The sequence below is a fragment of the Podarcis cretensis genome (genome assembly GCF_951804945.1).
Source record: "Podarcis cretensis genome assembly, chromosome: 1".
In the NCBI taxonomy this organism is placed as follows: domain Eukaryota; kingdom Metazoa; phylum Chordata; class Lepidosauria; order Squamata; family Lacertidae; genus Podarcis; species Podarcis cretensis.
The window spans coordinates 103,361,622-103,377,411 of NC_137170.1; the positions used below are offsets into that span (position 1 = coordinate 103,361,622).

At 49.7% G+C, this 15,790-nt stretch overlaps 1 protein-coding gene and 2 long non-coding RNA genes across 6 annotated transcripts in view; 2 read left to right on the plus strand and 1 right to left on the minus strand.

Moving 5' to 3' along the window:
- ZEB2 (zinc finger E-box binding homeobox 2) overlaps positions 1-10,583 on the minus strand; it is a 168,799-nt gene extending 158,216 nt beyond the window's left edge. Inside the window, exons 1-2 of one of the 2 annotated variants that reach the window (XM_079993115.1) lie at positions 10,254-10,583; positions 6,920-7,057 (exon numbers count right to left, since the gene is read on the minus strand). In XM_079993115.1, the coding sequence (XP_079849241.1) occupies positions 6,920-6,992 (73 nt within the window). In that variant the 5' untranslated portion in view covers positions 6,993-7,057; positions 10,254-10,583. The other variant, XM_079993114.1, reaches the window with a different exon arrangement.
- On the plus strand, positions 10,317-13,603 carry LOC307226434. Its single transcript, XR_013843415.1, has 2 exons — positions 10,317-10,390; positions 13,347-13,603. It is a non-coding gene; the product is annotated as an uncharacterized lncRNA (long non-coding RNA).
- A 1,437-nt stretch (positions 13,604-15,040) lies between these two features.
- LOC307226485 overlaps positions 15,041-15,790 on the plus strand; it is a 134,985-nt gene continuing 134,235 nt past the window's right edge. For all 3 annotated transcript variants that reach the window (XR_013843464.1, XR_013843465.1, XR_013843466.1), the window contains exon 1: positions 15,041-15,155. This is a non-coding gene — a long non-coding RNA (uncharacterized lncRNA). The remainder of the gene's footprint in view (positions 15,156-15,790) is intronic.

Genomic DNA, 15,790 nt, shown 5'->3' on the forward strand with positions numbered 1-15,790 from the left:
GAATGAAGAAGATAGGGCCGCTGAGTGGTGGAGGCAAAGGAGGCTAATCCAGTCTCGCCTCCATCAGAAGCGACCTCAGGAGAGAACAGACAGCATGGCATTGGGCGGGGGTGGGGTGGAGAAAGAGAAGATGAAATGATCCAACACACCTGAGAATAATAATAATAGTAATAATAATAATAATAATAATAATGGTTTGCATTGCCATTGCAACGCCTCAGACCCAACCCCAACTTCGCTTAATTTAGGTTCTGCAACCGTAAAACCAAATAGAAAGCCTAGGCTCTTCCTAGGCTTTTCCACGAGGAACCACTGGGAACTTAGCTTCGCAAAGTTTCTGCTGCTTAAATAGACAGAAGCTGCCTCCTCATCCGGCCCAGCGCGCAGCGGCGCTGCTATCGCTAAATATGTATCTACAGTCCACACACACGTGCATTGATTTGGGGCGGGGGTGGGTGGCTTGTGGAGCAGCCAAATCCTTACACTGAAGCAAACCTTTCGGAGTTCAGGGATGCTTCCTTCCCGAGGATTGTCCTAAGCTTTTAAGAACGGGGAGGGCGGGTGTCTACATCCATTGATTAAAAATAATAATAATTAAAACGGTAAGGGAAACTACAGGCGCGGACGCGCGCACAAAAATAGTTAATGAGACTTTTTTTGAGGGGGGGAATCATGGTTTTATCCCCTTCCTTTTCCCCTCTAGAATTGTTGGTTTCGTTTAGATAACGGAGGGGATTCCCTCCCCCTCTCCTCCCCATCTGTTTCTTGGTAACATTTAATGCTTCACGTTTTCAACTAGTGTTTCTGCCTCAGAGACCTCTCTCTCCCCCCCCCCCCCGCTCTAGTTGTCTAAAAAAGACAACTAAAGAGCAATCAAAAAGGTGTCTGACTTCGCCATTCAGACAATTGTACCCTTGTGAGAATGCCTGGATGAATGGTACGGTGGACACCCCAGCACTATTGACGTTATAAACATGTAAATGAAACACATTAGGGCAGACAATCAATTGTCTGTGGGCAACTTGCGAACCTGCAAACTCCCTCCGCTGCGTGACAGGCACAAAATAGGGTCTACCTTGGGAAGCCCAACCGGCTCGGGGGTGGGGTGGAGGGGGTTCTGCGGCTGGGGGGGTGGGCAGGAGAGGACAAAGGCGTCCCTTTCAGAGAGGAGAAAATGCACCTTAAAAGCAAACGGGGGATAATGCAGATTGCCCAGATGCTGTGGAGGCCAAACATGCCTGATGCCTTTCAGGGAATCAACGCTCTTCCCACTTTTAAAGGAGAGAGGGAGAGACAGAAAGAGAGAGAGAGGTAGAGAGATTCGCTTCCAGCCCTTAGGGAGTGTCCCCCCCCCCCCACTGCCCCTCAATACACACAAAGCTTGATTTTTAGACTCCCCTGAGATTTTCCAACCCTACGTACTTAAAAAAGAAGAAGGCTCTACTCCATTTCCCTGATTCATCTGTAAAATCCAGAACTGGAGAGAGACAGAGAGAGAATATACGACAAAAGGTGGGGGGAATATTAGACGGGGCGGGGGGTGACTTTCTAAGACGAGTCCCAAACTCTGGGGCGACATGTTTTTAGGCGGCACTTGATCTACGGGAAAGGAGAGTTAACAGATTCTCTTGAGGACTTCCATTTCTGTCCGCCAAGAACCTCAAACTAAAATAAATACATCCACCTTGACAGGGGGAAAACAGCCCCTTGTGTTCTCCGGGCGCCTCGCTTTGCTCGGGTGTGAGAAGGATGACAGGCGGTGCACACCTTGGCCTCTTCTCTGGAGTGCCACACACACACACACACACACACACACACGTGAGTGTGTAATTCATATAGACAGAGATGCATATATTATATACAGAAGCACGCATATATGTGGGTCTGCAATACACAAATACGAGAACCAGGTGGGGGGAAAGGGAGGAGGAGAATGCAGTATCTTCAGAGATCACTCAACTTTTCAAAATAAAAGGATCCCTTTGCTGTGGATTTTTGCACTTGTAAAATAATAATAATAATAATAAGGCTTGCCTCGGGACCATTCCCCCAGCTGTTCCTGAGACGTCCAAAAAGTAATAAAAAATAAAAAAATACAACTAACCAACCAAAAAAAAAAGCATCCCACTCGCTCTCACTGTTTTTCTCCGTTGCCCTCAGATTTGCACCCTACACACACACACACAACACACACACACACACACACTAAAGATGTTATTTCTCAGCTAGGAATGTGGCTGGGAATCTTCCCCCCGTCTCTTCCCCCCATCTTTTTGGGGAGCTGGCAAGCTGCTCTCGAGAAACTGGCTGCTGTCAGTTTGGTTCCCGGACGCGAGAGATGAGCGAGGCTGCCCGTTTGCTTGGCCTGCTCTTTTGGGGATGGGGAGGGGGGGACACGCGGGCCTTGCTCCCATTCCTCCAAACGATCGGGAAGAACTTTGTGAAGGGACCACCTCACTAAGGGCAGAAGGAGGAAGTCAACTTTGCCAGGGTTTTTGCTCCACGCTCCTGCGCTGCAGAGAACCATCCGAATCCCCAACCCGTGGCTCTTTTGCTTTTTCAAAAAAACAAAACCAAACCCTCAAACCAACCAAAACCCTAACCCTCACCATCTCTCGGAGAGACAGGAGAGAAAATTGATGGGGAGAGGACGGAGGTCACCCCGTGATCACATCAGTCGCAGCATCTTTTTCCTCTCCAAACACCCTAAGCATCAGCCGCCACAGCAAGAGCAAAAACTTGGGGGAAGTTTGCAGTTGGCCTGGCAGTGGAGATGGTGGTGGATCTCCCAGGGGCAGAGAAGGGAGGGGAGGGGGACGCAGAGGGTGGGGTGGGGGTTGGAGAGGGAAGCAAAAAAAAAAAAAAAGCAAATAGAAGGCAGCTTGGGGTTTGCCTCCTGCTTGCAGAGAGAAAGTGTTTCAATTCACAGCGAGTCAGGCGACTGGGAATCATCTGACTGAACTTTCCTGAAAAACCGACAGGCATTCCTGGACTGCTGCGGGTGCTTCTGAGCTCCTACAAGCGCCAGCTCCTCTGGAGGGAGACCACGTTAAAAGGAAACGGTTCCCCCTTTCTGCCCTCATTTCAGCCACACAAATCTGGGCATCTCCGCATCACACTCCCACGCCACTTCCTTCTCGCCTCTAAGTCAATTTATGAACTTGCTCGCTTGAGAACAACAACAACAACAAGCCTATCATGATTTGAAGCAGCATTTCATCTTAAAACTTAAATAGGTGCGCACACACTGCCCAGAATGCTTTCCAGACCTCTGCTTAAGGTCTTCATTCTGCCCATCATGATTTTCCCTTGCTTTAAAAATAATTGGGGGGGGGGGGGGCAAACCTTGCACAAATAAATAAAATTCCATCAGTCTAGTTTATGCTTTTTTTATATAAAAAAAGAAGAAGCTTCTCCCCTCTTTTTTTTTTTAATGAAGCCACAAATATTTTGATTCTCATGAGCTGCCCCTGAATTTCTTCTCCCTGATTTCGATTAGCACCGTTCTGTGTAATGTTATCAGGAAAAACACAACCACAGCAAAGTGACATCTTTTCCAGGAATCCAAAAGAAGGGGGTGGGGGGGGGGTGGAAGAGAGAAATCCACTCCCGTTCAGATAAATCCCCAGCAAATCCCAAAGGGGCCAATACGTGTTTGTCGAGGAAAAAATAGGAGAGAGAGAGAGAGAGAGAGAGAGAGATGAAAAGGAAGGAGGGAGGAGGAGGATGAGAAGAAAACACACCCCTGATGTATCTACCTGCTATTCAAAATTCGAATACTTCTCACTTGAGACATGGCTTAAGGAGAAAACACGCGCATCATCAAGCAGAGAAAGATGTCTGCTTTTTTGTGGGTTGGTTTTAAGTGCAACACCACCCTCGCAGGTTTGACCCTTGGAGTCAAACAGTGGTTAGACTTTAGAAGAAGTTTGCAGAGTCTAAAAGACACAGGTTACTTTCACCTGGCAAGAGGCGCTCCCTGCCTCTCTCTCAAGACACCCAGAAGAACGTCAAGGGGGGGGGGGGGGAGAGAGAGAGAGAGAGAAGCAGAATGACTATTCCACAGGGGTCTTTCTGCATTGCTCTAATGATGCCTGTGTTTCCTGCATGCATCTCATGCCTGATCTCCACGCCGCTAATGTCACCTCTCTCTCCCTCTCTTGGAACAAACTGTCAGGAGGAAACACTGAACATGCAGATAGATCATACATGCAGATATTCACCACACCACAGTGGACACGCTTTTAGGAGATAAGCTAACAGTCTTATACACGCGCACGGGAAGAGAAAGAAGGTTGGCTTGAACCACATCATCCTTCTCAATAATCAAGAATGCCAAGCCTGAATCTCATTCCATGTGATATTTAACATATCCTGTGTGTGTGGCGCGCGAGGTGGGGGGGGGGCGGCGGAGAGGACGGCATAGTTGACATAAAAGGTTTGCTCTTTTAACATTTTTGTAAAGGATAGAAGGGGGGGTGGGGTGGGAGGAAAGCCCTATAGCAGACAGTGGTTGTAAGCAAATCAGCTTAATAATAATAATAATAATAATAATAATAATAATAATATTCGTACAAAAGAGGTGGAAAGAGTGCTTTTAAACGTCTGCTAAATTACAAGCGACGGGTGAGAGAGGGTGGGCAGGAAAAGTGCCTCTTTCGCCAGGACCACCTTAAATAACGGCAGGCACCAGGCTAAAAGGGAAAGTGGCGGGGAACGCGGAAAAGTGAGGGGGGGAGAGAGAGAAGATGCCCCGAATATATTGTTTAGACTTTGTTTTTTGCCTTCTTGGAAAGCAGCCCCGGGGAGGTGGGATGGGGTGAGTGGAGACACGGCAGCCCGGAGTTTCTGCCCTGAAAAGTCCCTCTCTCACACCTCCCCAGCGACGGGGGAAACGCACAAAAACTCGCCCACATTTGTTTGTAACCAACCTTTCTCTTTGTGTTTCCTTTCCTTTCCTGTCCTCCACCCCCCCCCCCGCCAGCCCAAAAATATTGCAAGTAACATCGGTTCGGGTTTACACCAGTGTCTTCCTCGTGCTCCCCTCCCCCCCCCCGCCCTCAACTCTAGAGAAAAGTTGCTCAGAGCTCAGAGTGAGGGCCAAGGAAGCGCCATGCGGAATGGTGTGGGGCTGGAGTGTGCGAGTGTTTAGTTGCGTGGGGGGGGGAGGGAGAGAGAGACTTGGAACTTGTGATTCAAATAAGAAAGGAAGGACCTGGAGGGAAAGGGGGCAGCTGAAACCCCCCCCCCCCAACATCCGACGCAGGATATGTCCCGGGGCCGCGCAGGACCCCCCTCCCTCTCCGTCCGCTTCTTCCGCGATCAGAGGAGAGAGGGCCACGCGCGGGACACGCACGACCCTCCCGACTGCTGCCTGCTCGACAGAGGGGAGTTTCCTTGGCCGCCCCCGAAAAGTAACTCTTCCGCCCGCTCGGCTCCAGATTTCTCACGCTGCTCTCCCTCCTCCTCCTCCTCCCACCCCCTGCTTTTCCCAGGGTCTGGCTAAGCGGTTGAGGTTTTCCTGCGTATGTGTTTTAATGGAGCTGTTCAAAGATCGCCCCCCTCCCTGTAACCCACCCCTCCTTTCTCGGTGTGTCCATTCCCTCCTTCTCTCTCCCCCCCCCCCAACACAAGGAAGGATCTGGTCATGACAACGTGAAAACTACCGGACGTTTTCCAAAGTGCCTTTTCTTTTCTTTCTTTCTTTCTCTCTCTCTTTCTCTCTCACCCTCAGCTCTTTTGCTTTTCCTGGGTCTTGTGAGAGGAGGAGGGGAGGGTGGAGGGAGAGAGAGAGAGAGAGAGAGAGAGAGAGAGAGAAAGGCTGGCTTGGCTTGGCTTGGCTGAGAGGTGATTGTGGCCGTGAAGGCAGCGATCAAAGGGAAACAAGAAAGAGACAACGGCGGGGCCAGAGGGAGGGAGAGAAAGAGAAGGAAGGAAGGAGGGGAAGAGAAAAGAGAGCGGGCGAGAGGAATCTAACGGGTCTTCTTGGGCGATCTCGCCGGCGCAGCAGCGCAGCAGCCGGGACCGTTAGCTAACTCGCCCCAGAGGCGAGAAACTTTCTGCTTTTCCCAACGCCCTGAGCCAAGAGAAGCGACGGAGACTGGAAAGGGGGGGGGGGGGAGAGGAGGAATCTCCTTTCCTCTCTCTCTTCCTTCCTCTCAGCGCCCGGAGTCTCCCACCCCCGCTCCGCTTCCTTAAGGAATCTCCCCCCCCCGCCATCAACTCCTCCAAGGAAGCCCCGGGACTCCCCCCCCCTGCCTACTTTGATCGGACTTCCCCCCCCCAAAAAAAAAAAAAAACAGAAGGAAAGAGGTGGGTGGAGGGTGTGTGTGAAGCGAAGCAAATCTTAAGGAGCGCTCGCGGGGAGGGGGGCACACAGACACACACAGGAATAGCAACGCCCTGGGATCCCCCACCGCCGATCCTCTCTGCCACTCACTTTCTCTCGGGCTCCCTGAAACTCTCGCTCTCTCCGCTCCAGAAATACACAACAAACAAGACGGACAGATCTCTAGCTCGCCCTCCCTCCGTCTCTTTCTTTCTCTCTTTCTCTCTCTCGGTGGGTCTCTCTCTCTCCCCCCCCCTTTCCTCCTCTCTCTTTTCTCCGCCGCGGCGCAAGCGATCGCCCTGCTCCAAACCCACCGCGGGCATTGGGGGGGGGGGGTTGGGGGGCTTTTTGCTGCTTTCTTTCTAGCAACACCCCCCCCGCTTCGTCCAAATACGCACACCTCCCTTCATATTTCCTTGCCTTTTCTCCAAACCCTACCCCCCCTCCCCACTCCGCCGGCAATCGTCTCGAAGTGTCGCCAGGACCCAAAGTAGAAAAAAAGAAAAAAAAAGGAAGAAGGGGAAAAAGTTTGATGGAAGGCTTCCCCCTCCCCCGCTCTGCCCTTCCCCGGCGGCTCCCTTCTCTCCTTACCGTTTTTCCTTCTTGGATTGGCTTGTTTTCGCCTCTTACACCTGGGGCCATCCGCCATGATCTGCTGCTTCATTGATAAGAGTGGATCAGATGGCAGCTCGCATGGACTCGACTCCCTGATTCAGCAGCACGCAGACTCTATGGAGCAACCAAACAGAGGCACCGGGTGGGCATGGCGAGATCCCGTTCAAACGCGCGGCGCCAAAGGGAGCCCACGGACACAGCGGAGAGGCTCTCCCCACAGGCAACCCCCCCACCCCCCACCCCGACACCTCCCCACCCTGCACAAAAGAAGGACCCCCACCCCGAGCAGCCCAGGCGCCGCGCACAGCAGCGCTCGCCTTGCGCACCACACAGCGCCACACACAAACACACACACACGCTCTCCCTTCGCCCTTCCTCGGAAGTGTCTGGCTGGGGGTGGGGGTGACTTTTTTCTTTCTTTCTTTGAAATGCATGCTCTTCTTTTAACAGACAAAATACCTCCCATTATTATTATTATTATTATTATTAGCATTATTATTATTATCTCCCGCTCCACCACCAGTGATCAGACACACACACACACAAGTATTACATCTTCAGAAATGACTCATGACCCGTAGAGGGAATGCACTCGGTTTTAATGGTTTTGTTTTCTGTCTCCCTCTCTCTCTCTCTCTGTGAATGAGTTTTTAAACAGGAAAAAAAAAACGTTGCTTGACTCAAATCGCTGGGCGGATTTTTTCCTCCGAAAAGTACTGAGGACCTCACGACGCTGTCTCTTGTTTGCATAACCAATGACACCTTAATATATATATATATATTGAAAGTATATGGCTACGAACTGATAAGAGCTGCAGAAGAACAGGCTTATCTGCCTTCTCGCTCTCTCTCTCTCTCCCCCCCCCCCACGTTTCTCACACTTTTAAAGTCACGTTGGCAATATCCTGCACAGGGTTCTCCCCCCCTCCCCAAATGTAATTTCAGCCTCCCTTCTTTAGAAAGAAAATAAGAAGAGGGGTTGCGGGAGAGATGTGAAACTACTCTTGTGAGACTTTCTTATTAGTGGATCTCATTTTTTAAAAATTGTCTGTGTGCGTGTACACACACACAGAGAGTCTTGTAAAACTGGTGCACTTTCTCGCTGACACGGCCGCAAACTGGATGTGAGCTTTAAGACTGTCAAAACTGGGGAAACGAGGAAACCCCTCGCTGTCTGGCTGACTTAAGCAAACGCTGTAGCTTCAGAACATGCACCCACACAGCACAACACAAACAACAACAACAACCACAACCCAGTATACTCTGACTTAAGGACGAGTTTAAACAAGGAAGGAGGACTGGGTAGTGTGTGTGTGTGTGTGTGTGTGTGTGTGAGAGAGAGAGAGAGAGAGAGAGAGAAAGACTATAAAAGACGCAGCAGATGCAAACTGTAAAACAAGGACAATTAACCCTTGCTCTCCTGGACCAAATTTATCCTAACCTCGTCTTTTGTCTTCCCCCTTTTATTTATATACTAGGCTTTTGCCATCTAGAAATGGACTTGCAAGCTAGGCTGGAAAACCTCTCACCGCACTTGCGTGAGAGCAAGTCCCGCTGAAGTCAGGGGAACTTACTTACGAGTAAGCATGGGCTGCACAACGCAGAACTTTACAGATCTGGCAGGAGAAGGGGAGGGGGATTTCTTCCCTTCCTTTTATGTGGTTGTTTCCCTATTAACTTTAAAGGCGACTTAAGAAAGGAAGAAATGAAATGAAATAAACCTTGCGGCAGTGTGTTGTTTGGAGATTAGCTTCAAATGCACTGTGTTGTGCAGGTAAGGCTGTGTAAGATGGCACAAGGGAGGCCAGCCCTGTGTCTTGGACTCAGCTGCCTATGAACCCATCTTGAGCCACTGAAATGTGTGTGTGCAAGAGCGAAGGGAATCAGCACCCCATTTCATATTTGCTGGAGACTTCTAACTCTGTAGCAACTATCTTCTCCATTAAAAGAAAAGATCTAGCAGGAGGCTAAGAAATTATTCAAAACAACAACCTGATCCTTGAAAGCATCCTTGGGTAAGTGGCGAAATTCTCTAAGAATCTACCAATGGAGAGGATCACCGTCAAGGATTCTCAATGCCTACGTACCCTTTGATATTCATTTTTTTTAAGGTTGCTAAAAATTGTGAAAATTGGGATCTCACCAAAGTCCCCCCACTCCACCCCTCGTCTCTTCCTGGGCGAATTCTGATTTTGTTTCCCTCTTTACATTTTTTTTTTTTTTAAATTGTGCTACAAACGACTTTTAAGCAAGTTGCAGTCACTACTTTCACTTCTTGTTGAGAATCCCAGAAGCTGAGGTGTTAACTTCACCCAGTCTCAGAGAAATAAAAGCAAGAAATGAAACTGACTAAGCATACAGAAGAGCAAAAAAAGAAAAAAGAAAAAAAAAAACTTTCTTGGTTGCTTTGGAAGAGACTAAATAGAAGCCTGCCACTAACCCTAAGAGCTGCAGCCAGCTAATAATACATTTGGTGGGGCTGGTTTGCTGGGAGTTCTTTTTAAAGCAAAGCCCCAACTAAAATCTTATTATCCAGCCGTGCCTGTGTTGGTCTTGTTCACAGCTTGAAAATCATTAACAGGTACGTGCAAACTTTAAGATGTGTAAACGTGAGGATGAAGAGAAGCGAGCGGAATGCTGCTTTTTTAAAAAAACAAAAAACCACAACAGACCGAGGAATAATAGAAAGGCGAACTTTCCTACTCCTGGTGGGAACTATAAAACGTAAAATAAAAATGGAGGGGGGGGGCAAAATAACCTTTCCCACCTGGTAAGCCAGGTGGGTATATGTCCTGGGAGAGCGGGGAGACCCTAGGTAATAACAGTTTGCAGGCAGAAACAACTCCTTTCCTCTGTCTCTCTCAGAAAGTGATCCCAAGTAAATGTAGATTTCAGTTCAAAAATGAGAACTCACCCCACCTCACCACTTCCTCCCTAGCTGTAGACAAGGAAAACAGACCCCAAGACAGCAATTGTTTTTAAAAGAAAAAGAGGTAGGGGGAGAGAGGAAAGAACGAGAGGGAGAGGCGGAACAACAATGAGCAAAAAATAGAAAAGAGAGGAAAATATAACCGAGAACGTACCTGCGAAGTCTTGTGTGTAGTTTTGGTCAGCAATGGAGAGAAGAAGAAGCATGAAAAAGCCGCGGAGTGGAGGAAGGAGGGGAGAAAAAAAGGTGCAGGGAGATGTAGCTGGTTGGAAGAGAGGACAAAATGGTCAAAAAGCCTCGGAAAGAGTTGTCGGAAGGGACCGTTATTCCTGCTGGGCAGGTTAGGACTGATCTCTTTCTGCCACTCCAGGAAACACAAACCTGGGGACGGACTGACGTGTTACGCCTCTTCTAATGACATTTTTTTCTTTTTCTTTTCTGTAGGAGAGAGAGGAGAGAGGACCCTGAAACACACGCCACCTATCTTTGTGGGGAGGGATAATTGAAGAGCGCCAAACGTGAGCATCATGTGGAAACGTGATCGCCAAGTTTCTCTCTGGGAAAGGAAGGATCTGGGATAGATTATACCTTGAAGTCTCCGCGAACGCTTTAGTGGAAGAAATGAAATTCCACCTCCCTCTCTCTCTCCTCCTCCTCCCCCCTCCCCTCCGCCTTTCCCTCCCTCTTTTCCACCCTCCCCGGGCCTGCCTGCCTCCTTCCCTCCCTCCCTCCCCAGCCATCAAGTCTTTGGCATCATTATCCTCTTCGCTAAATCCTACTGGATGCGAGGCGGAAAACGGTGAACACCATTCACAGAACTAGCCCAACTCAAAGGAACTGAAAGTTGCAAGGAGACACCCGGAGGCTGTGCGGTTCGCATCCCGCAGGCTTGCTCGCAGCGCGCGGCTAGAGAGCAAGACGGGATCTGCAGCAGGGAAAGAGAGATCTAGGGATCGTTTGTTTGTTTGTTTGTTTATGGGCTTCCTCCCTCGATTGCTTTTCCTTCGCGCCCCTTTCAAATTGCAGATGCCAGAGTGACGGGGCAGGCGGGGGAAAACAAAACAAAACTATTCATAATAAAACTTAGGGGTAGAAAGGAAGACGCTGAATTAGCGCTGAAGATATATAACAAGTGGCCAATGAACTCCTGGTCCTTAAAAAAATAAAAATAAATTTATGGGGCGTTTCAAAGCTGCTAAGCGCGCTTACTTAGAGGCAAAACCTACTACTGGAGATAGAACTTTTACTTGAGAATGAATGCAGCGAGGATCTCTCGTGTGTGTGTTAATAAGTCCCTGCTGCTCTTTTTTGTGGGTGGGAGGGAGAAAATATGGACATTTTTCTCTTGGGGTGTATGCAAAGGCTGAGAATTGGAGGGGAAATAATAATTGCTTCCCCCCACCTTCTGTTCTCCTTTCACACTTGCAAGGAGATAGTCAGAGGGGCAGTTAGGAAACAGATATAATATGTATAGAGGCATATACGGGCTAAGTGCGGTGTAAGAAGACTCGGAACCCATAAACAAGCAGACAAAATAAAGACAGAATGCACATTCAGTGTATGAAATATATAGGTAGCTTTCAAGGACTTTCGCAACTGTGGCTTTAAGCTTGTTTACTCGGAAGCAAATCCCTCTGTGGTCAGTGGGGTTAGCATCACAGTAACTGTTCTTTAGGACTGCAGTCAAAGATTTAGACAGATTGACTTCTACCTGCACCAGTATAGAATATCAAGAATATCAAACACACACACACACACAGAGAGACAGATAGACAGACAGACAGACAGACACGCGCGCGCGCGCGCGCACACACACACACACAGTGTCTCTCTCTTACACACAGATGGCCCTTGAAGGGCAGAAAGTTGAGTGGGTAGCTTTGCATTTCATGGGGGTAACAAGTCTTTTTTGTGTGTGCGCTCGCGGAGAGGTGGGGGGGGGGGACTTTGGCAAAGATTAAAATGAAAATTAAGCCCTGAGACTCCACCTTTGCACTGTGGGGATTGGTTATGCAAATGGGGAAGGGATTTCCTGGCGAAGGCAGCTTTCTACTGTATGGTTAATTAAATCATCACTCAAAAAGGTTTCCAATGTGACGCGCCTGTCCTAATCCAATCAGGTTACGTAGGTCCTAAACAAGAAAGATATTCCTCTCCCCCCCCCCCCACATCTGGAAGTCAGCAATTTAGCAAGTACTGCACATTATTAACCAATTCCGAGTCCACGGTCCCAGGGGAACCTTTAAAACACACACGCACAGCACACACAACTTAAAGTGTGTTCTTAACCAATGCTCTTCTGTTTGCTTAATCAAAAAGCTGCTTTGCAGGCGCATCGTCGGAGGGGCTGGGGGATTGGGGTTGGGAGAGACCACCGGCTGCAGGCGAAGTCCTTAAAAGCACCCGGAGAGGATGAAAGAGGCCCGGCTGGGCGGCGGGGAGAAGAGAGAAGAAGGGGATCCTTTGCTGGGTTCAGCTTCCCCCATATTTTCCCCCCAGCAGCAACCCCTTCCTTTTCTCTGCAAGATAACTTTTTGCGTGATCTCAGTGCTTCCTACAAAGAAATACCCACCCACCCATCCAGGGGACAAAGTTCCAATTCGCGAGGTTGACTGGCATGATCCCGTGCTGAAACTAAACAGGAGTTGCCCAGGCACACACACACACACACACACGAGGGAGAGAGAGAGAGAGAGAGAGAGAGAGAGAGAGAGACTGGGTTCCTCCGGCAGCATCTTCCTCGCTTGGCCACAGTTAAATCTCTTAGAGCGCGCTCCTCTCTTTCTCTGCAGACCCTCTCCGACCCCGCCAGCTCCTTCCCACTGAAGGAAACTGAAACAAATGCTGCGCTGATCCGACACTCCACTTTTACTTACAGTAAGCTAAGATAAACTGCTGGCGAGCTGTGCATTGAACGGGCGCCTTGAGCGAGGCGACTGGGATGCTTGCTCCAGTCCCTGGCAATCACCGCCTCCGAAGGGAAAAGGCTCCTGAAGCTCAGGACCAGGGGGTGAGGGGATGGATGCGTATTTTGGAAAGGGGAGAGGGAGTAACCCACTCTTGCCACCTTGCTGGCCGAGGGAGGAAGAAAAAGGAATAAAAAGCAGCCCAAATCAGAACATGCAACCGCATCCTCTCCGCCACACACGCCCTACTTCCCTCTCTTTCGAAGCTTTGGGTGAATCATTTCCAAAACTGCGGGGACATGGTCCAAATAAACCCAAACAAGGCTTTTGGGGAGAATTTATTTCCTCCCTGCCATCCGAAAATAGGTCTAAATCTTCCGCTCAGCAGGAACTAGAAGGAGGTAGAGGGACACCCCTCACCTCTCCTCGCAGTTCCTGCCTCGCGCGCATTGGGATTTCTTGTTCCGTGTTTGAAGGAAATATTCAGACGTTTTGGTTGACACGCATTTGGGGTTAGGATAAGCGCGGGGATCTTTGGAGCGGGCTTCTAAATCAAATGCTATTTCAGGTTTGCTTGACGCGAAGCTTTCTCCTGGTGTCATCCGGAGAGCAGCCCCCCCCCCCGCCTCCCATACCGCCACCACCCACACTCCGGATCGAACTGGACCCAATTGCCCCGTCCGATCCGAATCAAAGAGGGCTTTTTTTCCATTGACACCTTCTCCGGGGCAGGTAAGGCAGGTTCCTAACGGTGGGACGCCCGGAAGAAGCGAAGGAAACTTATTTTTATTAACCTGTGACTATTAAAGAGCCTCTTCCACTTAAGACCTGTCGTTTTTGTATTAATTCAGAACATCTTTTTTTTTCTTTTTTTAAAAAATCCTGATCCACTGATGATGGCAAAAAGATGAAGCTCAGTAATTAGACAAGTGGGAGAAGAGCCTCTCCAGGCTTTTATTCTGGTTCTTTGCATTGAGTTGGGATAAAACTTCCCTCTCTTTTCTCTTTTGAGGAGGGGGGAGAGCTAAAGTGTTTACTGACTGACCTAACGATCCCTATCCCGGAGAGGAGGGTACCATTCGTTTTTAGACGGAGGCGCCTCTGGATTACTGGAGAGAGGGACAAGAGGGTGAGCAGATCCTGTTGCAAATACGAACGCGAAGTACCAATCCCAGGCAGCCAGATCCCAAGTCTTTTCCATCTGAAGGAGGTCTTTTCGGATCTGGTCTGGAGCTCTAAAGCACAGTGACCCTTCTGAAAGAGCTACAGCGAACCTACACCAATAATACTAATGCTGATAGCAACAACCTCCTTTTCTGAATTCTCGATTACACGTCTCTCTCCCCTTTATCTGAAGTGCAAGTGCTTAACATGTAATCTCATTACCACCCCTTTATATATTATTCCTACATCTCTAGATTATTAACTAGGGCACGAGGTGGTGGGGTGGTAGGTGGGGGGAAGAGCCAACTTGCTTCCAAATATTTTTTTCCCCTTCGCCTTAGAGCAAAGCTTTAGATTTCTCCCCCCCCCCTTCAAATAAATGGGAGTTACACGGGCAATCCTTTGCGAGGAGGACAGAGACCGAAACAGACCGTGGGAAGGTCCTCGTGGATTTAGAGAAAATACACTGCCGCGGCCAAAATAATTCCTAGACACTTAGGAAGTCCCGTCCCCCCCAGAGCCATCCTTTAGTTTCCACAAACTCCCGAAACACGCGTGGAAAGAGGGAGGAAGGCAGGCGGGGGAGGCTAACAACACGGGGGGGGGGACGCTCCCCGGAGAGACTTTTCGCAAGATTGGTACGTACCCGCTCAACTCTTAATAGCAAGGATGCTTTATTATTATTATTATTATTACGCTGCTGAACAGGGAGAGAGTGGGGTTTGGGCTGAGGATTTGTGTCAGAAAATAGCAACATAAAAAAATTAATAAAAATGAAGCCTATCACCACTGAGGAAGAAGAGGCGAAACAACTTTCACCTCCGCGGTTAGGACGCGCGGCTTCGTGAAGCTACAGGAGGAATGCAAGTGCTCTTTTCCTGGGCTAAGCAAGATTTTGACATCAGCGCCGAAAGCGAAGGGAAAACTGATCGATGCTCTGCTTCGCCCCCTCCCAGACAAACGAAGCGTCTCCCTTGCCTTGGCTTCGTCCAAGCCTCCAGTCCCATCCTTGGCAGGAAGTTGCCGTGGGGGGAAAAGGGAGGGAGGAAAGGAAAAGAAAAGAAAAGAAAAGAAAAGAAAAGAAAAGGAGAGACTTACTTTCGAGTAAACTTAGAGAGGCTTGGGAGACGCATGTGTGAGATTTGCAGCACGAGGCTGGGCATGTTGACACAGAAGGATGCCCAGCACGGGTTTCAAGGGGGCTGACGCTCAAGTAAGCCTCATTTTATTTATTTGTTTGCTTATTTACATTGTCATTATTATTATAGCACACTCTTGGGAATTCAAAAAGAAGGAAAAAGAAAACCCCCACCTTCAGTTCCACAAGCCACCAAATTAGCAGCCTCAGCAAATCAGACGTTGGGTGGATGGGGCGGATGCGACCCCGTCTGGCGCTGAGGAGCAAAAAAATGGTCCCTGCGCGTCTTTCCCCTTCCCCATCGCTGCAACTTTTCCCCTGCGTCAAAGAAAAGAGGACCCTTGGGGCCAGCCAAACGTGTCTGCCGAAGAAGAGGATGCCAGGCGGGCACCGGGCTCTGCCTTGCCCTCCCCCGATTGCCCCCTTTGTTCCATTGCCTCCATCCCCCACGTGAGAGGGGCCGTGGGAAGCGGGCGGCGGGGGGAGCGCGCGCCTCGGCCCCCCTTGGCCCGGCCTGTCCACGGACTGCGCCACCAGCGGCTCCTCTCTGGCCGGGCTCTCCTTTTCACCCACGTGACGCCGCGGCCCTATTTCCGGTTGGCCGGGGGGCTGCGGTGGGAGCCGAGCGAGCGGCCACCTGCCTCCCTCCCTCCCTCGCTCCCTCGCACGAGCCTCCCCCGCCCAAGGGCGGCCGGGGGCTCATTAGCATG